The following is a 24,907-nucleotide window of genomic DNA, read 5'->3' on the forward strand; positions in this document are numbered from 1 at the left end:
GTCTAGAGGACATCTTGAAAAGAGAGCTCTATGTTTGATCTTGCAGAGGGTATAGTAAGTATGGTGTTGTGAACAGGTGCAGTACCTAGTATATAGCAGGTGGAAGGAATGAATGAGCAGGATAGTTACCATCTTAGTAGGAAGCAGAATGAAAACCTAAGATCATTTAAAGTGGAGGCAATATGGCACAGTGGAGAGATGATTGGATTGAGAGTTAAGAGATCTGAATTCAAATCTGTCTCCACCTCTTATTGCTACCTGTGAGACTATGAACAAGCCTCAGGGCATCATTTTCTTCATCTTTAAAATGAAAGGGCTCTACTAGATGACCTCTATGGTCCCTTCCCACTTGAAGTTTATAGTGCTATATAAGGAATAAAAGAAGTAGAGGAAGGAAAAAGGGATCAGGCAGTAGCTGAGGAGATGAAGCTCTGGACTAAGAACCAAAAGTACCAAGTCCTGTAATGTTGTCATCTTGGGCAAACACTATGGACCCCAGCTTTTGGATCTGTAGTCATCTATCCTTGACTGTATCACAATCTATAATGTGGAAGTGTGCTGGCAATTATAAAGTATCATGGAAATTCAGGGAATCCTGGGTCCTAGTGAAGGGGGTGGGGAAGCTGCAGCCCTGAGGCCAAATGTAGCCCTCTAGATCCTCAAGTGGGGCTCCTTGACTGAATCCAAACTTCACAAAACAATCCCCTTAATAAAAGGATTTGTTCTGTAAAACTAGAACTCTGTTAAAAGGCCACACCCAAGGATCTAGAAGGTCACAGTTTCCCCACCCCTGGCTTAGTGGGAGACTCTTTCCTTCTCCCAGGCTGGCTGAAAAGCTGTAAAGCTACAGATCTTGGTAGCTTTAGAGGATCGTAGCTTTAAAGCTAGAATGCGAGCTAGAAGAGACTGTTGAGCCCATCTCTGTTATTTTGCAGATGAGAAACTGAAGCCCAGAGCATGTAAATGAATTTCGCAAAGCCACACTGGTAATTAATGACAGAGGCAAGATTTAAACCCAGTTCTTAGATACTCTAGCCCTCTTTTCTCTGAAGCCAGATGTAATGGACTGGCTGGTATGACTATCAAGGTGTGGTAATTGAGCTCATTCCAACTCCATGTTCCAGACCTGACTGCAAAAAGAGGAGATTTTCAAGATGAGATGTGCCAGGTCTTTTAATCTCAAGAAACAGGAGTAATTGTGCCCACTACCCCACATCAGGGCTGATAGCAGCCATCTGGTCGTATGTTATCCAGCCAGGTGGCTCATTGTTTCAGTGGGCAGGTTCACACACCACTTTGGAGGAATGTGTTGAATAAACATGGTCATGATCCAGTTACTCTGGGGTTCCCTCCCAGCACAAAAAAGGGCTCTTATTTTACCTTGGGAGGACATTTAAGAAAATAAAATGCAACATATAGAATGACCAGACAGGCAAATCTGTCTTGGAGAAAGGGAGACCTGGGAAGCTGTCCTGTGGCCTGAGATTTTGTAACCTGTTGGAGGTGATTCTTGGGGGTGTCTACTTTCCTGCTTTTGGGGGAGGGTCTCTCTTACAAAGTATTATCTCCCTTTGCTAAGGGTCTAGAATAGCAGAGTTGAAAGAAACTTTAGAGATCACTGAACACACTAATCCTCATTTTACAGAGGGGAAAATTAAGACCCAAAGAGAAACTGTAACTTACCTAAGTACATATTTGGGGTTTATGGCAGACTGGATTTGAACCAAGGTCTCCTGAGGCTTTTTGATTGTATCTGTAGATCTGAGAAATTTCATTTGCAACTGGGACATGTCTCTGGAGTACCTCAGGAGAGTTAGGTTATTTGGCTAATGTTTTGTCCCTTGTCGTCTTTAACTCCCAAGGACTTTACAAGCATGTCACTTGGTGATTGGTTCTACCTTAAGAAGGTTCTGCATTGCCAGCAATGTTATTGGGAATCCAGGAAGGAGTTTCCTTCCTTTTACTCCCAAGTTGTTACTATCTCCAATTCCTTCTCTCTCTGCCCCACCCTCACCCCCATCCTCATCTTCACCTCTTAGATTTCTTAGAGGGAAGTCACTGATAAATGAATTCATATTGATCATCAGAGAACCTTACATATGACCTCATCCAGGACCCTCATTTTATAACTGAGGAAATTGACGTCCATAAGATGAAATCAGTTTACTAAGGAGTATTTGCATTTTAAGAGGGGATTTAGATACTAGTGGTCTGCTTACTCAAAGGAATAAATTTCAGTGTGGTCTCAGACAATGGTTAAAGAGTGGGGTAAATATTTTATGGAAGTGGGACCCTAGTCAATATATTTTGAAGCAGACTAGGTGTTACAGTTCTTCTAAGTCTTTTTAGGCATGCTTAGAACCAAAGGTCCTGGGTTCAAATAATGGTTCTGCCACTATTAATATTATGACTTTGGACAAGTAACTGAGACTGTCTGTTTTAAGTGTCCACCTCTATATAATGAGGTGTACCACCCCCCTCTTTTTGACTAGATGGCCTCTGAGGTGCCTTTTAACTTGAAATTTATGGTGCATAGGATTGCATATGTGCTTATGTCTCTATGGATAGGTCTGTTTGTGAATGTCTTCCATACCCAGTACATGCATCCAGTAAGTGGTACTTGAGCTCATCAGTCTATACCTTTTTAGAAGGGATCCCATCTAACTTGTACCAGATAGTAAGTAGGGCATTGTCTCAATTTCCTTCTGTAGCCTCTTTGCTTTGGTGGGTTGGACCTCTTCCTTTTCTTCTTTCATACTTGCTCTACATTCCAGGGTAATCTCATTGTTTTCTAGTCTTTGTATGGAAGTCTCTTCCCTCTGAGTTGATTTGCTTTCTGGCACATTGCTGGTGGGTGGTAAGGGCTGGGAAAGACAAATATAGTGAAGGATCTAGTGCCTTCTATATACCTAATGAAAGGATCTAGGGACTGTTCCAAGCACCCTATGGTGGCTGCAGGGACAGAGTAGTTGATCAAAATACCTGGATATGGTGGAGACTTAGGACCACAGGACTTGAAGATCTAAAGTGGGAAGGGACATTAGAATCAACCTTCTATTTTACATCAGAAAACTTAAGCTTGGAGAGGTGAATTGAGTTGCCCAAGGTGAGTGGCTCAAGCTCTGGGAAGATCAGAGAAAACAACCTGGGAGGGTACAACTTTATGGTACCTTTCTGCTTGTCTTCTCAGGTCTGTCATCCCCTTTTTTCAGACTTGCCTGGATCCCTGAATTTTATTGTTTCTCTAGTGTCTTTCTGTAAAACAACTTCTATTAGTGGATTTTCTTATTTCAGTTCAACCTTCCTCTACCACATTTCCTGCCTCCTTCCTATGGGCACCCTCACACTTTGAGATTTTGTCCAAATAGCTCATTGCTTTGAACGTGTTACTTGAATTTTCCTTGATTCACAAGATAGCAAAGGATGCTGTTGAAATATTTTAAGGTCGACAACCCCATTTCACTGGTTTTTAGTTGAGTGGCTGCTGTCAGTTATGGTTTTTTAGTGCCAGTCATCCAATCTGTGTTTTATTCAGGCAGATTTTTTTTCTCTTCCTTCTGCTGTTTGTCTTATAACCATTATTCAGTCATTTATGAACCTTCCACTAGTTTTTAGGATTCAGGAAAGGGAGCTTTCATATACTCATGGCATCTCAGAGATCACCTAAGTTAATCTCTTAACCAAGACATAGCCAGAGCTGGTAGTCTTTCAGGGCTTCATTGCTTTCATCTCTAAACTGAGGGGAGGGTTTGGACTAGATTAGGGGTTTATAACTTGCGTTTCATGACCTCTTTTAAAAAAAAAGCATTTTGATAATCATATTTCAGTATAATTGGTTTTCTTTGTAATCCTGTTTATTTTATTTTACCCATTTAAAAATATTACTCTCAGAAGAAGTAAAGCCCAGGCTTTACTAATCTGCCACAGGCATTGACAATACAAAATTTGTATTAACAAAAAAGTAAAGAATCTCTTGAGGAAATGATCTCTAAGGTCCCTTCTAGATTCTATGACCCTTGATGGTGGATATCCAGCTTCAATTTGAGTACTCTGCCCTGATCAATAAATCAATTGATAAACATTTATTAAGTGCCCTCTATATGCCAGGCACTGTGCTAAGTGCCACATGTTCAGTTCTGGGCACCACATTTTAGAAAGGATTTCAATAAGCTATAGTGTCCAGAGGATGGTAAGGGGCCTGCTGTTTATACCATATGAGTATTAGATGAAAAAATGAGAATCTTTAGCTTGAAGAAAAGAACATGGGGATGGGCTACCTGATACCTGTCATCAAGTACTTGAAAGGCTGTCATGTAGAAGAGATATTAATTAGATTTGTTCTGTTTGGCCACAGGTGGCAAAATTGAGATCAATGAGTAGAAATTGCAAAGGGGTAAATTTAGGCTTCACATCTGAGAAAATGTCCTAATAGTCCAGAAGTAGAAGGGGCCTGTCAGGGGACAGGAGGAGGTTCGACTCCTTCAGACCACCTGTCAAGTGTGTGACAGGAAGAATTCTTGGTTAAGACCAGATTCTATGATTCAATGATTGCTCCCAGGCATGGGTAATTCATTGTTTTAAGAGGCTGTGTGTTCCATTTTTGAACAACTTTAATTGTAAGTAAATAAAAATAACCCTTACACTTGTACAGAACTTTGCAGTTTTCAAAGCCCCATTACATTGCTTATCTCATATGAGCTTCTAACCTGTCAATGCAGCACTTTGTGCAATGAAATGGCGTTGTAAGATTTTGTGGGGGCAGAAGATTGAAACCATAGGCTAAAGCAAGGTCGAGGGCTTCCCTGTAGCTTTTCTTCATCTTTGAACTTACTTCATCTTCTCTCTTTGCATTACTGATGGAATACTGAGAGCTTCATTGCTGAGCCCCTAACATCTTCATTCTCGTGCCCCTGAGGTGTCTGAATCCAGGTGGCAGCTTTTGCTCCTTTTTCATCCTCTTTCAGGTTGTGTGGTTCTCTCATGAGAGGCTGCAGCAGGTTGACCGCTTGACTGGAAAAGAGTTGCAGCCTTGAAGTAGGAAGATCTGCCATTTATTAGTTGTGTGAACTGAGGTGAATCCCTTCCCTCTGATGGGTTCCAATCAGTCCACAAGTATTTATTAGTGCTGGGCTTTTTGTTCATGGGCATAAGGACCTCAGACTGAGGTAGTGCCCTCTACTAATGTGGATGAGTCCCCTCTCTTCCACTCAGAGTCAAAGAGAACTGACTGAAGCACTGAGAAGTTACGTCAATTGCCCAGGGTCACACAGCCAGTATGTGGCACAAGTCTTCCTGATTCTGAGATCCTTTCAATCAAATCTGGGAGCCAGGGATATGAAGACAAAAGTAAAGGAGTTCTGCCATAAAGGAGCTTATATTCTGTCAGATGCCTAGAGAGGTATATGCCAAAATTGATTTTTCAGGAGAGGACCCAAAATATCAACAAAATGAGGGAGGTCAAGAAAGATTTCGTATAGAAAACAGTGCTAGAACTGAGTCTTGAAGACAACAAACCAAAAGGCAGATGGGAAAGCATGTGTGAGGGACAGCAAGAAGGTCAGTATCATTGGATCAAAGAATTATGAAGGGACATAATGTGAAATGAGCCTGGAAAGGTAGGAAAGGAGTCAGGTTGTGAAAAATGTCTTTAAGTAAATTTAAGTGAATATTTTCTGTTTCTTATATCACCATAGTTATCCCCAGGATATTTCCTCCTCCATGCCTTCCCAGAGAACCATCCCATGTTCCCATGTGACATATACATACACACACACACACACACACACACATACACACACACGGGAGGAGAGAAAGGAGGGAATGAGCACAATGGATCAATACTTTGACACATTCTGTAAAAAAATGCAAACAAACCCATGTACAATCTGTAGACCTCCCAACTCCATGAAGGGGTGGGTGGGAGTATCTTCTTATATCTCTTCATTTGAGTCATTCTTAATCTCTGTAGTTTTGTGACATTCACTTTTGAATTTTTAGTGCGTGGTTGTTCTTTCCATTTTTGTTGTTGCAATGACAGTATGTATTGTCTTCTTGGCTCTCTTTACTTCACTCTGCATCAGTTCATGTAGATTGTTCCATGATTTTCTATATTCGTCACACACATAATTTCCTACAGCACAGGAATATTCCATTACATTCATATAGCTGTGAAGAATTTTCAATGCCAAAGAGAGGAGTTTATATTTGCTTCCAGAGAGAATTATTAGAATTTCTTGAGTAGAGGAATAACAGAGTCAGATCTCTGTTTCAGGAAAATCATCTTCTCAGCTTAGTGGAAGACAGACTAGAGTAGGGGAAAATGTGAGCAGGGAGGCAAATTAGGAGGTCTTGTCAATAATCAATCATCTCAGTCTGAGAAGTGATCAGTTTCCTACTCTATCAAATAAAGAATTTGGTCCAATCAGATGGTCCCTTCTAATTCTGACATGTCAATACTTTAAAAGAGGGTGGAGTAGTGGATTGAGTCAGGCAGGGCATGGGAGGCTTGAGCTCATATCCTTCCTTCGGCACTTACTGACTGTGTTTCTCTGGGCAAAACAATATCACCTGGTCTCTGTTTCCTTGTCTCTAAAATGAAGTTTGGATTTATGTTCTGCACCAGCTCTAAATCTATGATTCTGTGAGTGGTAAAGAAACATTCTAGTTCTAGGCTAACTCCCTCAGTGCTGGGTGTCAGAGTCATATAATGGGAACAAAAAATAACTGGCATTTTTCTAGTACAAAGCACTTTTCTTATCATACACTTTGAAATAGGTCATGAAACTGTCATTTTTCAGATGGAGAAACCAGAGTTCGGAAAGATAAAGTGACTTGCTTCCATGTCAGTCAATCAATAAACACTAGATGCCTACTATGTACTAGGCACGAAGTGCTTATCACTAAGTGACGGCTATACAAAAAGAGACAAAAGATAGCCCCTGTCCTCAAGAAGCTTACAATCTAATGGGAGACACAATATGCAAACAAATATATACAAAGTAAGCTACATACAGGATAAAAAGGAAATAATCAAAAGAGGGAAGGCATTGGAATTAAGAAGAGTTGGAGAAGGCTTCCTATAGAAGATGGGGTTTTAGGTTGGACTTAAAAGATGTCAGGGAGGTCAATAGTCTGAGCAGAGGACAGAGAATGCTCTAGGCATAAAGGACAGCCAGAGAAAAATTTCAGAGTCAAGCAATGGAAAGTCTTCTTTATGGAACATCTAGGAGGCAAATGTCACTGGATCAAAGAGTGTGTGTAGGGGGGAAAGTGTGTGTAAGAAGCCTGGAAAAGTAGGAGGGGGCTAGGTTACAAATGTCTTTGAATGCTAAACAGAGCATTTTGTATTTGATTCTGGAGGTGATGAATAGGGGGTAGGGATGGTTAGATCTTTGCTTTAAGAAAATTACTTTAGTGACTGAATAGAGGATGAATTGGAGTGGGGAGAGGCTTGAGGCAGGCAGATTCACCACCAGGCTATTGCAAAAGTCCAGTTGTGAGGTGATAAGGGCTGCATTAGAGTGGTGGTCATGTCATAGGAGAGAAGGGGACATATTAGGAAGATATTGCAGAGGTGAAATCAAGAAGCTTTATCAACAAATTAGATATGGGGATGAAAGATAGTGAGGAATCCAGGATGACTCCCAGGTTGTGAGCCTGAGAGACTAAGAGCATGGTACTGATCTGTGGAGTAATAGGTCACACTATTAATACATGATAGACTCAAATTTTGAACCTGAGTTGCCTGCCTCTAAGCTCTTTTTATACCAGACCAACTTGGTTCCTGAAGCTAACACTAACCAAGCCCTCTGACTCTGCCTCTACCTCTAACCCTAACCCTCCCTAAGAAAGGGTAGCAGGTTTGAGGTTAGAGCAGTGGGATCCCTGTTTCTTGTTAAGACTAAATGGAAGGCAGATGGGATCTCTCAGAATTGGAGAGCATCAGGGTAAGTCAAGGGTGGGGGGAGAAGTTTTACTCCAGGTCATACAACCTGAGGAAGATGCAAGGTTTTTGAGAGAGTCCTGGATCTGGAGGCAGAAGCCCTAGACTCAAATCTTGTGTGACCTTGGAAAAATCATTTAATCTCTCTTTGCTCTTCAGGTGCCTTATCTGTAAAATGAGGGAGTTGGATTTTAATGACCTCTAAAGTCCTTTCTAGCTTTAAATGTGTGATGGATTTTTAGTCCTTTGTTTAGTAAATATTGTCTGGCTCGGGTTTTCTCCATGGGCGTGGTGTTGAAAATCTTTGGTTCCTGAAGTAAAATATATCCAAAAATGGAAAAAAAAATAAAAACACAGGCATGGAAGTCAAGTGATCTGGGATTAAGTCTGTCTTTTATATTATATTGTTCTGTGACCTTGGACAAGGTACTTATACTTTCCAGGATTCAGTTTCCTTATTTGTAAAAAGGTGGATTGTTAAGGCTCTTTTTAATAGCAATATTCAAGGAGTTTGTATTTCTATGTCTTAGTCAATTCTTGATTCTGTTAAGATCTACCTTGAATTTTGGAACTAAATATGAAAACTAGGCTCATAGTTGCCTACTGAGGGAGAAAGATGAGTGAAACCTTTTGTTTTGGTCATTTGCTAGTGGCCTGGGCAGGATTGGCATTTAAGAGAGCCATTCATCAATTTATATCAGATCACTGTCATATTTACTGTTAGCACATGCTTGCTGCTCATCTCTGGTCTTCCCTTTGGGTCTGTCAAAAGCTTCAATTGAGGGAATCTCAAATCCTTCTTTCCTTTTAGCAGCTTGTGTCAGGCTAGCCTGTAAGTACTACTCCTGTGCCATTGAAACCAAGTCCAAGTCTTGGCTTCATGGATTAATTAACTTCACTCTCTTCTGAGGCTGTGGACTGACTCAGAATCAATGCACTGACTGTGACACAAAAGCTGGAACTAGAGAGTGTGTATATAGATGACCCAGGGCAGCCTATCCCCAATCTAGGGTTATAAAAGAAAATTCCACTCCAAATACAAGCTTGACTGAAGGTGAATCAGTAGCATCATCTTTTTGTCGCCATTTGTCCTGTAATTAGGTATTTAGCAAATCAAAAAAAATTTTTTTCTCATTTCACCTTCCTGCTACTCATTCTTTCCAGTCTGTTCTTAAGACAGACAAGATACTAGTCTTGTTGATGGTGTGAGCTTAAGTTCTGATTTTCAAGGAAAACTGTAGAGGTAGATCTCATCTCTGTTCTGAGAATCCCAAACTCTTTTAGGGTACTGCTTGAGCCTCACCATCTCACTTGGCACTGTCCTACGTGAGAGATAGTGGATTAATTCTAATATATTGCAGCCTTATTCAGAGCCATAGCAGATCTGATGGAAACACCTGCCCCTCATTCTGTGAGAGGGCCCTGGTGAGGGGCACAAATCATGTCTCCATTTGGGCAAAAGAAGAATGGTCCCTTCTCCCTTGAATGAACTAGGTGAGAATTGGTAGGAGGGCAGAATAGCCTTTCTAGAGTCAGACAGGCTAGTCTTTAGGAAGACAGAATAATGGGCATCTATGGTGTTCAGTGGTTCAGGCCACAGTCATTCTCTACTCTCATAGGTCCTTCTCTTGATCTCATTACCTTCTAGAAGCATCTGACACTGGGGATAGAAAGGTCTCTTGAAATACAAGACATAGGTTATATTTGCCATGGTGGGCTCACTATCCTTACCACCCCACCCCCACACAAATAGAATATTGTGCTCTATGACTTTCTATGAGAACTCCAATATTGGCAAAACATGGCCATCATCCTTAGGGATGATATTCTACGTTCACAGATGGTCTAATGCATCACATATTTAGACCTGAAGGAACTTTGTCTTTGGAGCTCTCTGGTCCAATTCCCTTATTTTCCAGATGAGGAATTGTGGCACCAATATGACATATTCACATTACTTACAACGGCTATGAATATGCCAGCACAGTTCTGAATCACAAAAGATAACAAACTGTCTGTATGGAAGACAGAACCAAAACATTTATTTATTCAAACACCAGAAAGTTGAATCTATCATAGCAACAAAGAAATCTATGCATAATAACAGTACAGGGAGCACTACCATTCCCTCTCTTAGGCTTCCCACAAACCAGCTCCCTTAAACAAAATCACAAAACAAGGTCTCCCACTCATGCTAGTTGCTGCCTGCTCTGGTTTTCCCCTCTCTGACCACTCTGACGCACTTCCTGCTCCATCCCTTCCTGCTCCACCTGTTCAGCATACTCCTCCCACCATAGGTTCCATGTGACTCAGAATTCCATGTGACCCAGGCAGGTCACATGAGCTTATTAATGGATGGGAAAGATCTTCCCATTCAAATTACCATTACAGGAACTGAGACCCAAAAAAGTGACTTGTCCAAGGTCACACAGATAGTAAGTGTCAGAGCTCATTTTCTCTCCTTGGTGGAGGCCTTGTCTTAATTATTTATCAAATCTTGAAATCTTTTATTGTGACTAGGGAAATCTCTGGCAGTCAGATAGGGAAGATGATCGATATTCAGGGTGGAAATGAGCCTAAATCTCACGTAGTAAATTTTCTCCCTTTATATGTCCTACAGGGGCTTTCTTGATCCCATATACCCTGTTTCTCATCATCGCTGGGATGCCTTTATTCTACATGGAATTGGCTTTGGGCCAGTACAACCGGGAAGGGGCTGCTACTGTGTGGAAAATCTGTCCATTTTTCAAGGGTAAGAGGTCTTTGAGAAGAAAAGGAAAAGGGCAGTCAAAAGCTCCTTCTCACAGAGCAATGAAAACAGGAGAATGGAAAGACAAGGGAAAGCAGGGAAATCTGGAGGAAAGGCATCTTGGACAAAAAGGTATCTGGACCTGGAACGTGGCTGTTGATGATGTCCACCTCCAGGTCTAGTACAGCAATACTTTAAGAGCTTGACTTACATGCATAAATAGGGAACTGATGAGGGTCAGGCATAGCAGGCATTCAAAGACACCTGAGGCTGGTAACTTGAATTGATGTGATGAATTCTGGAAGAAATACTTGGCTTCTCTCTGTGGCTAATAGCACTTGGTGCGTCTCCAGAGGAAGGAGCATCAGTATCTGCTTTTTCCTGTCTATATTAATAATTCCAGGAAGGCAATACTTGGGTTAGCAAACTGGGTTTTTCTCTGATCACTGGTACTACACAGAAAGTCAAATTCAACAAATTCTCATTTAAGAACACTGTAAGTGTCTACAGGGTTCAAATTGTTATATGAAGGGCTAAGGGATTGTAAAGTTTCAATAAGACCCTTTTCCTGCCCTTGGGGTGGTTGGGTGGTACAATGGATAGAACGATGGGTTTGGAGTTACGAAAACCTGAGTTCAAATCCTGCCTCAGACACTTACTAGCTGTATGGGCAAGTTGTGTAACCCTGTTTGCCTCAGTTTCCTCACCTGTAAATTGAGCTGCAGAAGGAAATGGCAAACACTTCAGTATATTTTCCAATAAAACTCCAAATGGCATCATGAAGAATCAGATATGACTGAAAATGACTGAACAACAATAACAGCATCCCTGTTCTTATGAATATTATGATCTAGTGGTAGATATGGAATATGTAGAGAAAACTAGAATACATAAGAATGATAACAGAAAAAAATATATTCAAGATGTAGAAAACAAAATGTTATATGAGGTCTAAGAGTGAAAAGGTCATTACTGATTAGAAAAAATTGGGAGGGAATGCACAGAAGAGGTAGCATTTATATTATCAAAAAATATTAGAAGACCTTAGAAGTCATCTAGTTGATGAAGAAATTCAGACTTATAGAAAGGAAGTGACCCTACCAAGGTCACATTGCCAGTAAGCAGTAGCCAGAAGTCAAACACATGCTTATGTATTCTTTTACTTCTACCCCAGTTCTTCTCCTGGTGTGGGTGGCATCTTAATAGGCAGAGAAGGCAGAGAATAGGCAAAGACATTCTAGAAGAAAAAAAAAAGGATATCCAAAGTCATAGAGAAAGAAAGGGGCAAACAAGTTTGGGGAAGAGCAAAGTGTTTCACTTTGTTTGGTACTGTAGAGTATATAGTGGAAAACTGTATGAGTTGGAGCTGGAACTATGTTGGTGTCAAATTTCCAGGAAAAGGAGTTTGAACTTTACCTAGTAGACAACAGACACAATATTTTGAGCAGTGGAATGAAAGGATTATATCTATGCATAAGCAAGATTATATTAGGAGTAGTGTGAAGGATGATGAAAGGCAGCATGGTGTAGTGCAAAGATAACTGCCCTTGAAGCCAGAAAAAGCTGAGTTCAAGACCTGCCTCTGACACAAAGTGACTACATGACTCTGGACAAGTTATTTAACCTCTTAGTGCCCTAGGTCTCTCTGAGATCATATCTTGCCCAAAAGATGTTGACTCATTGGTAGAGGGAGTTTCCTTGTTTGGAAATTCTCTACAGCAGAGATGTTCAACTCAGAAACATGGGATCCCTGAAGGCATGTTGACTTAGAAAATCACAAATTAATACTATCTGTGTTGTGTTGTATTCTTATTTATTTTTTTAAAACATTTCCCAGTTGTATTTTAATTTGATTAGGGCTTTATGGAAGGCTATCAATCTCACACCTCTGTCCTATACAAATGAAATCATAGACCCAATCTCTATCCCGGGGTCTATGTGAAGAATGAATTAAGGAGGGGATTGAGGGTGAGAATGGAAAAAATTTAAGGAAGTTATTGAAATTCTCTTATGACAAATAATACAGAAACCTTGTACTGGGGTGGTGACAATGAGGAGAGTACTGAGGAAAGAAATACTATGGAGGTAGAATTGACAGGCCTTGACAATTAATTGCCTATGAGAGGATGAGGAAGGAAGGAAAGAAGATTTTAAGTGCTTACTATGTGCCAAACGCTGTGTTAAGAGCTTTAAAAATATTATTTTATCTTCACAAGATCCCTGAGAAATGGGTGCTATTATTATCCCCATTTTATAGTTTAAGAAACAGGCAGCAGATGTAAAGTGACTTGCCCAGGGTCACATAACTAGTAAGTTTCTGAGGCTGGATTTGAACTCAGATCTTTCAGACCCAAGTCTCAGTGCTCCATTCGCACTAGCTTTTCATATTATCAATGATAACATAGATTTTAAACAAGGGAGATTCAGTATTGAGGCTGGCATGATGATTCTGTACTGTGCCTCCACTCTCTCCCTCACTAATTCTTTTTAATTAATCAACAAGTATTTTTTGAGTAGGTGGTAGTGTGAGAAGAGTACTAGAATTTGAGTCAGAGGACCTGTGTTTGAATCCAAACTCTGCCAGTTACTACCTTTGTGATGTCTAGTAAGTAACTTCAATTCTCTGGATCTGGTAAAATAAAGGAGCTGAAATAAATGACCTCCAAGGATTATTTTAACCCTAATTTTCATGAATCTGCTCCTCTTTAATGAAACCTTCTTGATTCTGAGCAATGATAACCTTTTCCCCCTCAGAGTTCACTTAATATTTTGTGTTGTATTTCTTCAATATATTAGTTTTTGTTATAGTTATCACATGAGGTATTAATGAGAGGCAGTATGGTAGAGTGGATAGGGCACTGAAGTTGAATGCAGGCAGACCTGTGTTCAAAACCAACTTCAGACATGTATTTACCATCTGTGTGACCCTAGACAAGTCACCATATTTCTCTGTATATCTGTTTGATCATCTTTAAAGTGAGGGAGTTGAACTCAATAGTGTCTAAAGCGCACTCCAGCTCTAACTAACTCTAAGTGCCTATATATTATTTTTTATTATAAAGATGAAGGTTCCTTGTGGCCCTTACTCCTATGATCCTGTGGACCCAGTCCTGTAATAGTACCATCAATGAATCACCATTTACTAAGCACTTAACTATATGTGAGGTAACATACGAAGTGTCAGGGATACAGAGAAAAAGTAGACCCAGTCTCTGGCCTCAAGGAGTTTATATTCTAATGGAGGTGCAAATAATGAATACTGTGAAGGATCGCAAGTATTCAATTTCACATCATTTGAAGTTACAATTCTATAAAACATGATGATTAGTTCCAGCCTGATGGGAATGTGCAATGTGAATTAAAAATAATGTGACCATTTCATGGGATCTATTATTTACATTAATTGAGACCTAGCTAGAAAAGGCTATGGTGTATTTGTGGTTGTTCAGTCATTCATTCATGTCTGACTCTTCATGATCTTCTATGAGGTTTTCTTGGCAAAGATATTGGAGTTAGTTGCTATTTCCTCCTCAAGTAGATTAAGGCATATAAGGGTCACATAGCTAGTGAGTGTTTGCCCAGGGTCACACAGCTAGTAAGTGTTTGAGGTCAGATTTGGACTTAGGTCTTTCTGACTCCAGGTACAGGGCTCTCTCCACCAAGCCATCTAGTTGCTTTGGCAAGGTCTATATAGAAGAGATTGAATGTAATTTTGGAGAGAAATGCACTAGCCTTGGAAGGCTTGAGGTATGGAAAGGGTCATAGAGAATTCAGTTAAATTTGACAAGTGTTTATTAAACGCCTACTCTGTGCAAGACCCTGTGAAGTCTGAATGTTTGATTAAGACAACAAGGTTCACAGACACAATCATGAGGAAACTAGACAGCAAAATAAAAACATATATAGGGTGTCTCAAATATCTTAGTACAATTTTAAGTTATTAAAACTTGAAACTGCACTAAGACTTCAGGGAGACCCTGTATATAACCAAGTACTATGTACAGACTCCAAGGACCTCAAAATAGGGATCTATTAAGAATGGGTCGGGTAGTCAGAGAAGATGGTGTAAAGGAGATGACTTCTGAGTTTGGCTTTGGCATCTCCTCTAATTGTTTCACAACCTCTTTTCAGGTGTTGGTTATGCGGTGATCCTCATTGCACTTTATGTGGGCTTCTACTACAATGTCATCATTGCGTGGTCTCTCTACTACCTGTTCTCTTCATTCTCCCTTAATCTCCCCTGGACCAACTGTGGCCACCCCTGGAACAGCCCAAACTGCACAGATTCCAAGCTACTCAATGGATCCATGTTAGGCAATGGAACCAAATACTCCAAGTACAAGCATACGCCGGCAGCTGAATTCTATGAGTAAGTCTTGGTCCATTCTCTGTTCTCCTTCTGTGTTTCCCAGACATGCAGGTTTAGTGGTGACAGGTCAACCAAGCCCTTTTGCTCCTGCTACAGACCAACTTAAGGATGGCTGAAATGAAACAAAACCAGTTCAAAACTGGGTTTGGTTTAATTGAGTGTATCTTGGATCTCCTCCTCAGATGTAGGAGGAGACTATTAAAAACAAACAAACAAAAGGGTCCAAGATAAAAGTATATCCTACTCAGCATCATAATTTGTGCATTTGTCACTCTTAGAAGACAGATGGGTTAATATTACCTTGGAGTGCAGTAGAAAGAACATTTGTTTTTGAGTTAGAAACTTGGGTTTATATCCTGGCTCTACTACTTGCCACCAGAGTGACCTCAGGTGAGGCCACTCTCTGGACCTGTCTTTGCTGGTCTATAAATGAGGAAGTTAGTCTAATTGATCTTGAAGGCAGCATCACATAGTGTACAGAGGACTAGAGTATGATTTGAGAAGACCTAAACTTGAATCCTGCCTCAAGCAATGAGCTCCTATGTGACTACGGGCAAGTGTCTTATCATCACTAATCCTCAATTTCCTCATTTTTAATATGAGGAGACCATAGGATCCATCTCAAAGAGTAGTTGAGATCATCAGTTATTTGCAGAGATAATTATCATGATATTTTGCAATCAGAGCAGCTATGTGACACAGTGGATAGAGTGCCAGGCCTAGAGTCATGAAGACCTCAGTTCAAATCCAGCATCAGACACTTAATAGCTGTGATCCTGATCAAGTCACTTAACCTTGTTTGCCTCAGTTTCCTCATCTGTGAAATGAGCTGGAGAAGAAAATGACAAACCACTCCAGCATCTTTACCAAGAAAACCCCAAATGAAGTGATGAAGGATTAGACACAACTGAACAATGAGAGATATTTTGCAAAACTCAAACCACTATATAACTGTTAGTTAATGTTATCATCATCATCATCATCATCATCATCATCATCATCATCATTTAAGGTCCCTTCTAGTGTTAAAGCCAGTGATTAGTGATTGATCTAATTAGCTTCAAGTTGTAGTTTCTTTAACTCAAAAGCAAATCTTTAGAATATTTTCATATGACATAATTTTTCACTTTTCATGAGGCCACAGGTTTCCCACCCCTGGCTTATACCATTTCTGAATAGATCTAAGTGCCTGAGATTTTAGAGGTTTTGTTGTTATTCATGAAAATAACACGTACGGTTGTTTGCCTCATTCTTAAGTGTCCTTGGATCTGAAATCACCCACAGACTGATCTCTTAGATAGAAATTGATGCCAACGTTTTTGTAGGAGAGCTATTGCCTTAGTTAAGGCCAAACTCCCCTGGCCTTCAAGACAGGAGGCATTCTCTTGCTTTGAAAAGAGCACTAGATTTTAAATTGGAGAACTTGGGTTCAAATCTCACCTCTGCTATGTATGACCCTGGACAAGTCCCATAACCCCTCTGTTTTATGTTTTACTCCTCTATAAAGTGAAGGTGTTGGGCTCAAGGATCTCCAAGGCTCCTTCCAGTTCTAATTCTGTTTTCCTATGATCCTAGTTCTTTCTTCTTTTCTGTTTCTGATATATCTTACTCCTGCTGAGCCATGTGCTCCTCAATCTCCTGCTAGAAAAATTCTGCTTTTGACCTGTCGTTGGTTCCCCCATTCCTATCCTCTGCAACTAACATGCATGGCTCACTCTGACTTGGGACTTTTTCTGGATAATCCAGAAGTAAGAAAAAAGGAAATCTCATCTGTCCCCCTCTCCTGAACCCCTTCCTCCCTGCCAACAAGCAGTATTCCTACTCCTGGAGCATTTGGAACTAAGCTTTCCTTAAAGCTTCAGGTGATTCTTTCTCTTCCTCTTTTTAGGGTTGCTTTCTTCCTGTTTCTTACAAAGCCTCTTCATTACATCCATTTAAATACTCTGTTGGACCCTCTGTGTAGATGTATAGGGATTTGAATGATCATGAGTGTCAGCCCTCCCATGCTTTTCTAACCCCTTTACACCAGCTCATAGGGTTCTTCGGACTCTACCAGCTCCCAGTCTTGCCAGAGCCCTTCTTTGACATACCTTATGCTCAACTGCCACCTTGACATAGAGGGGACTCTGAACTCTTGAAGGATGCTATTAGAACACAATCTTTTGTAGGTCCTGCCAGGCTAAAAAGGCTTCAATATGGCCCTTATGATAGACTCTTTATCTGTCATTCAAGCACTGGAAAGGTTGTGGGAAAGGGTATTATCTCTTGAGTCAAAGGACCTCTGTTCACATCCTACCTTTCTCTATTACTACCTTTCTAACCTTAGACAAGTCACTTAACCTTTCTAGGCTCTAGTTTCTTTGTAGGTAAAATGAAGGAAGGGCAGCTAGGTAGTACAGTAGATAGAGTGGTGGACCTGGAGTCCTGGTCCTGGACCAGGAAGACTCATGGTCCTGAATTGAAATCCAACCTTAGACACTCTCTTGCTATGTGATGCTAGGCAAGTCACTTAACCCTGTTTGCCTCAGTTTCCTCATCTGTAAAATGAGCCAGAGAAGGAAATGGCAAACCACTCCAGTATCCTTTGCAAAAAAATCCCCAAAGGAGTCATGAAGAATCAGAAAAAAATAAACAACAAATATGAAGTAATTGGACTAGATGTCTTTTGAGTTCCCTTCCACTTTTAAGTCTATGATCCTATGATCAGACTACTTGACTTCAGAGGCACCAAATATTGTTGATGAGATGATGAATTATTTTTTGGCCATGCCAATTCATAAAAAAATAGTTTCCTAAGGCATGTAGAGAGGGGCTTTAATTGGCAACCATGGAGGGTGTTGCAGAGATCCTTGAAATATCAAGAAAGAAATTAAAGATTCATTTCATGTAAGGTTTCTAATTCATATTTTGTTTCATTGGTCAATGGAATGAAGTGATTCTCTGCCATGTTCATTAAACTGAAACAGGAGTTGTTTTAGGTTCTATAGGGAAATGACTCTATCTGTTATTTGAATTAAATGAATAACCATAGACCTTTAGACTTTTGAAGTTGGAAGGAAGAGTTAGATTAACTAGACAAATCACCAAACATCACAGATTCCTACCTGCCACCCTCCCCATGTTCTCCCTCCCCTCCCCATTCACACTTCCTCAACTCCCTTTTTTGGAATCCTTATCTTCCTTTAAGGTTCAGCTTAAATGCTATATCTTATATCAATCAATCCACTAAGAAGCATTTGCTAAGTAAATGGTATGTGCCAGGCACAAAGCTTAAAGCTTAGTTAGTACTAAGAATATAAAGACAATGAATTAAATAATTCTTGTGCTAAAAGGCTTTTTTTTTTTTTAGTGTGCTTTCTCTTTAGTGCTTTTCTCTTGGTGCTTTGTCTTCCAAGTACTTTACATTTACTTATCTTTTTTATGTATTGTAATCTCCCTGCCCAGAAAGGTAAGGTTTCCAAGGACATAAGCAAATACCAGACTAGGGTCCAGGTCTCCTCTTTTTTAGTTCTATGTTCTTTCCATAATATCATGTGTGAATGTATGACTGTAGCCAAGTCACTTAACATGTCTTGGTCTTATTTTCCTCATATATAAAATCTAAGAAACCAGCTTGCTTCTCTAATTTGTTCTACCTGGTGTTCTTAGCCTGGTTGATCAAGGCAAGCATTAGAAAATCATGATGAAAAATGAGAGCAGGATGGAAAGGAGGCTGGGGAGGAAAGGAGATAATAGAATGACATGGGAGAAGGAGTATGGCACAATAGAATGTGCATTGGACTTGGAATTAGAAGACCTGAGTTCAAATGCTACCTATTTTTCCTATGTGATATTGGACAAGTTACTCAACCTTTCTGAGTCTCATTTTCTTCATTTGTAATGTGAAACATGGGACTAGATAGCCTTTAAGGTTTCCCACAGGTCTACACCTATAATCCTATGATACCTTTGCACATACCTATTCCACTGTGCAGAAAACCAGACACACAAAGGCAGAAACTTTGTAGTTTCTTTTTGCATCACAAGGGAGATAGAGACATTGACACTAAGGTGAATTTCAAGGAGTAGAAAGTAGGGCAGCAAAGTGCCCAGCTCTGGGAAATTGTGTGGGCATCAGTAAATTCCCACAACAGAGAGATGAGACACAAAACTCCTTTTCATATTAAGGAGGCAGGTTTAGGTTCTCTGGAGGGCAGCCTCAGGCAGGAATCTCTCAGTTCCTTGATCGAATCTATTATTCCCTGCCAGTTTAAAGAATAATGGAGAAGAGAGCTCTGAGGGTGTCCTCACACCCCAAGGTGACAAAAAAGGGCAGTTCAGCAAGGCAAGTGTTTTTGTTTTTTTTATATTTTTATATTTTTTTGTATCTGGCCTTTCCAGGTAGCAAAAGATCACAGTATTCTATAATTCCACTTTTCTACTGATGACAAGGTTCATTGAAATGGAAACTCAGAGGATAAGGACTTAGTCTTTTAAGAGCTTCTTTCTCCAGGGCATCAGCTATGGGATGAAGTGTAATAGAAGGATGAGAGCCTTGGATTTGGAGTCTAAAGCTCTCCATTTCAAACCTAGGTATGCTACTTACTGTTTAAGTTTCCTTGGACAGGTCCTGGGCTGGACAGGTTCTTCCCTTCTCTGGGCTTCAGTAATGCCAAGCTAAGTCAATGGTCCTAAAAAAAGAGAAACCATGGATTTCTGAGTCACCCCATCCAACTGCACCTTGCCTGCCAAGGCCTTTGTGCTCTTATCACTTTACAAAAATCTGCTGGATACTATCAGGAAGAGGGAAGATGCAGCATTATCTATGACAGACAACAGCTCACATCACTACAACAATTTACAAAATATTCTAGGATAAGCTATAAACACCTCAACTCAATACTTATCTCACATTATTCCCCTTCTCATATTCCATGAACTAGCCAAACTGCCCTGTTAACTTTTCCCCAGACTGGACAGTCCATCATCCAAGTACTCGTGTTAAAACTAGTCCTCAACCCCCATTTCTGAAATGGAGTCTGTCCTTATCCCTTTTAAGAACCCCTTAGGCTCCTTCAAGGGTCAGTCTAGGAGCTAGCTCCTCCAAAGACTTTTTTTGATCTTCTTAATGGTGAGTTCTTTGTCTCTCTCTCTCTCTCTCTCTCTCTCTCTCTCTCTCTCTCTCTCTCTCTCTCTCTCTCTCTCTCTCTCTCTCTCTCTGTTTCTCCTCAAGTAACCATGAATTTTACTTACTTATCTGTATATTTTTGTGCTAACCCCCTCTCAGAAGTAAATTTCTTGAAGCCAGAGAAAGTTTTCCCCCTTTTTTACCTTTGTATTCCCAATGCACAGTGTCTTGTAATAAAACAATTAATTTATCTATTGGCTAATTGACAAATTAATTAATTTGTTGGGTCAGATTGAATTGATTCTGTCTCCAAGAGGAGAAGTAACTTAATTATGGTCACACAGAAAGTATGTGCCATATTTGGAAATGTAGCCCATGTCTTCTGACTCCAAGCCTAGTACTTTGTCCATTGTACTATGCTAATAAATGAAGAAAGTGAGGTACAAGATTAAAAACATGATTTATTTATGGTCACTACATCAAAGTAGTAGCCAAGCTGGGACTAGAGTAGTGGTTTGTGTGTGTTGAGTATAAATATTATCCCCATTTTACAAATGACGAACCTGAGGTTCAAAAGATTTCTATAAGGCAGCTGGTGGCACTAAACCTGGAGTCAGGAAGAAATGTATTCAAATCTAGCCTCAGACTTTTATTAGCTGTATGATCCTGAGGAAGTCACCCAATCTCTGTTCATCTCTGTTTCTTTAACTGTCAAATAGAGATAATTATAGCACCCACCTCCAAAGGTTGCTGTGAGAATCGAATGATGTAATATTTATAAAAGCACTATTAAAGCTAATTTCCTTGCTTCTTCTTCTTTTATAAGATCACTCAACTAGCAAATCATAGATTTGTATCTGAAAGTGACCTCTCTGGATACTCTGTCAAATCCCCTCCTTTTAAACATAAGGGAACTGAATCACAAAGAAGTTAAGTGACTTGCCTAGGGTAACACAAGTAATAAGTAACTGAAGCAGAAATTGACCCAAGTCTTTCTGAACTAACTCCATCACTCTATCCTGTACATGATAGCACTCTTTGGTCATGCTCCTTCCCTTTCCTTCCCCTCCCATTTTTATCCCATTGTAGTCACCCAGCCTCTAAAAATTCAAAACTCTACATTAGGGGCAGAAGGAGGGCTTTTTGGTGTGTGTGGTTAGGGTAGATAAAGGGGAACCGTTTTTCTTCCTTTTAGCCTTTCCCATCAGTCCTCTTGATATGTCTACAATTTAGCCTAAGAAAGCCATACATTTGCTCTGTTATTGAAGCTGGAAAGTGCATTGCTCAGAAACTCTCTGGCCTTAAAGTAATTACATGATATCCAATCTGGGGATTCAGCATTCAGACATGCTAACTCACCCTGGCAAGATTAGATCTTTCTTCTTCTTCTCCTTCTTGCCTCCTGGCTAGTTTTGTTGCCATCTTGTATTCATTTAAGCCAAGGAATTGAAAGTATTGAGAACAAAACCACTATTCTGTTCCCCAGGCCCTGGGACTGAGGCCAAACCAGACCTGCTGCTGAGAAAGATCTTGGCCCTTTCAGTAAGTGCATCTCTTAAAGGGTACTTTGGCTCTTCATTTTCCTGGTGATAATTTTTACTTTGTGCCTGCCTCTGGTAAAGATTGAGTATTTAGTTTTTCCTAGCTAATCTTTTTTGCCAAATGCTGAGCAGGATACTGAAGTTTTCTCACTTGTAAGTCTAGGAAACTTTAGGCATATTTAAGCATGATTATTTTCCAAGGCACCTATTACAGGATTCAAGTAAGCCTGAGTTACTGGTGTTAAAGCTGTGTACCCTGGACTTTGTATACATAAAGAAACAGATTCAGTGATTGAAATTAGTTAAAAACCCTTGGCTCTTTTAAGTGGTGGTAGAGTTTTTGGCCATCTGGTCAACCTAAACAGACACCTACTCTGCCAATGTATTGTAGTCTAAAAACAGTTATTTCCATAACCTTAATGATTAAATTTCACCAATCATTTGGTGAGTTAATTTAGTCTTCAGAAATGAAAAAAAAATCCCAGTAATCAATTTTTACAAGACCTATTCACCCTCACATCCATTCACTCTCACTTACTCATGCTCCCATTTATGCAAAAATAACATTCAGTTATGCACACTCATGACTACATACCATAAAGCATAGAACAATGAAAAAACAAACAAAAAAACTCTAAACTCTTTCACTTAGCCTCTATTTTATAAGGACTAAATATAGTAGAGAGAAATGGCTCCTGGAATGTGCTGAGTACTGTGCACATTTCTGAGGGAGGTATATAAAGTTGAAATACAAGCAGGAGTGTGTCAAAGCCAGCTTGGACCACTGTGTGAAGTTCTGAGGGAGATATACAAAATTAAAATACAACTAAGAGTGTGTCAAAGCCAGCTTGGACTACCTCTTGATAGCTGACAGTTAAATTTTCAGTGGGAGCATTTACACATAGGAAACTGGCAAGACAGGCTTTGACCCCAGCTCTAGACTGAAGAAAGTGATGGAGAAAATAGTAAATACTGGAGATTAACTTATAACATGCATGTTCAGAGAGCATGTTATTAAATATTTGTCAACACATCCCTTAAAAACAACATAGTGTCTGTTCTCAGAGAGATCTTAGTTCAGTCTTGGAGAAAAAGACACCAGTAAAGATAGTTATAAAATGCTGTATTACATGAAAAGTGTACCGAAGAAGTATAAAACAAAGAGCTATGTGAGGCCCAATGGGAAAGGTCATTATCAGATAGGTTCAAGTGAAAGTTTTGCAGAGAAGGTAGTATTGATTCCATTTAAAGCATAAATATGATGCCTTCTTAAGGGCCTTGATCTACAATGGGAGGGAACTGTAGTAATTATTTTACAGATGAGGAAACTGGGGCCCAGATATGTTAAGTTATTTGCTCAAGGTTACACAGGTAGTAAGTGACAAAGGTAGGATTTGAAACTAGGTCCTGTTTCCAAAGCTAATGTTGGGTCTTAAAGAGTGGGTAGCAATTTGATAGATGAAAGCAAGGGTGGATTGGATTGTGATCTTCTGAATACAGTGAGCAGCATGAGCCAATCTCCTGTTTCCCAAGTGCTTTAAGATTTATGCAATGTTTTTTTTTTCACAATCAACTTATGAGATAGGAACTATAAGGATTATTCTCCCCATTTACCAGATGAGAATATTGAGGGTTAAATGTGGCACAAATTTTCCAAGACCATGCAACTAGCAAAAAATAGAGGTAGCCCTTCAGTATAAGTCTTTTGACTCCTACTTTAGTTAGCACTCTTTCCACTAGACCACATTTGTCTCTACTCTTTTCCCTGGAACTCCCAATCCTCATTCCCATCCTTGGTCCCATAGTGATCACCAGCCCTCTAGCTAATCAAAGCCCTAATTTAGGGGGTTATCATGTATCCTGGCTGTAAGGTCAGAAAAGAAAAGGGTGTTTTCAGAGGATAGAGAAGAGACATTTGACTGGAACTTCAAGTACATGGAGAGAAGTAATCTGAGACAAGGTTGGGAAGGTCACTGGACACCCTCACAATCTATTTGGGCCAGCTATGGGCAACACAGAGTCCACAGCTGCCATTAAGCCTCAGAAACAGCAGCAACAGCAGCAGCAAAGTCCGTCCATTTGGTAAAGCAGCAAACTCTGACTCTTAAGTGACCAGCTTAGCAAAACAACTCTCCAAACTTGGGGTATATTTTTTTTTCCATGAGTATAACATAAATTCCAAATTTCCTTGCCATGCTATTTCTATCAAGGAATTCATCTGGCTCTGGTTTTGTGGTCTTGTAGGACAGACCAGGCATCCAAGAATATTTTTAATAAGGCTGATTTTCTTTTTTAATGAATCTCTTTGAGATTTTCCCCTCAAAAGCAGGAAGTTAACTCTGCTTTGCCAGGAAAATGAAGACAAACCCTAGAATAGCGGAATTCCCTGTAAAGTACATAGCTTCCTGAAGGACAAGGGGATGAATGTGGTATTATCCAAGCTATAAATCAGGGAGAGGATCCAGGGTTGTAAAGAAGGTGACCTGAGATGGACTAGGGGGTTCTGACTCTTCTCACAGATAGGGAAACCTGGGTTTAAATACTGTTTGGTTTTGCTGCTACTACATGTGACTACATGCATGACCTCAGGCACTTAATCACTTAATATTATTGGGCCTTAGTTTCTTCATTTGTAAAATGAGTGAACTAGATTAGATGATTTCTAAGGCCTTTTCCAACTATTAATCCAGTGATCTAAACCAGAGGTGTCAAACATGTCCCTTGGGCTCCGTGTGACCCATAACACTCTTGAGAACAGCTAAAGCATATTAAAATATAATTGGGAAATATTTGAAATAATATATAAAAATACATTACAAAATAGACAATGTTTTATTGGTACCACCTCACACCTATCAGATTGGCTAGTATGACAGAAAGGTAAAACGATAAATGGTGGAGGGGATGTAGGAAAATTAGGACACTAAATGCACAGTTGATGGAGTTGTGAAATGATTCAGACATATTGGAGAACAGTTTCACACTGTGCCAAAAGGGATATAGAACTGTGTATATACTCTTTGATCCCAAAGTACCACTACTAGGTCTGTATGCCAAAGATGTCAAAGACAAAGAAAAAAATACCTATATGTACAAAAATATTTATAACAGCTCTTTTTGTGGATGTCATCCATTGGGGAATGGCTAAACAAGTTGTAGTTAATGATTGTAATGGAATATTATTGTGCAATAAGAAATG

General features: G+C 39.9%; 1 protein-coding gene across 2 annotated transcripts in view; it reads left to right on the forward strand.

Annotated features, from left to right (window-relative positions):
* The window catches only part of SLC6A2 (solute carrier family 6 member 2), a 71,167-nt gene that overhangs the window by 7,729 nt on the left and 38,531 nt on the right, over window positions 1-24,907 (forward strand). Inside the window, exons 3-4 of one of the 2 annotated variants that reach the window (XM_072632248.1) lie at window positions 10,563-10,694; window positions 14,823-15,060. In XM_072632248.1, the coding sequence (XP_072488349.1) occupies window positions 10,563-10,694; window positions 14,823-15,060 (370 nt within the window). The remainder of the gene's footprint in view (window positions 1-10,562; window positions 10,695-14,822; window positions 15,061-24,907) is intronic. The other variant, XM_072632249.1, reaches the window with a different exon arrangement.

Source organism: Notamacropus eugenii, chromosome 1 (assembly GCF_028372415.1).
Source record: "Notamacropus eugenii isolate mMacEug1 chromosome 1, mMacEug1.pri_v2, whole genome shotgun sequence".
Classification (NCBI taxonomy): Eukaryota; Metazoa; Chordata; class Mammalia; order Diprotodontia; family Macropodidae; genus Notamacropus; species Notamacropus eugenii.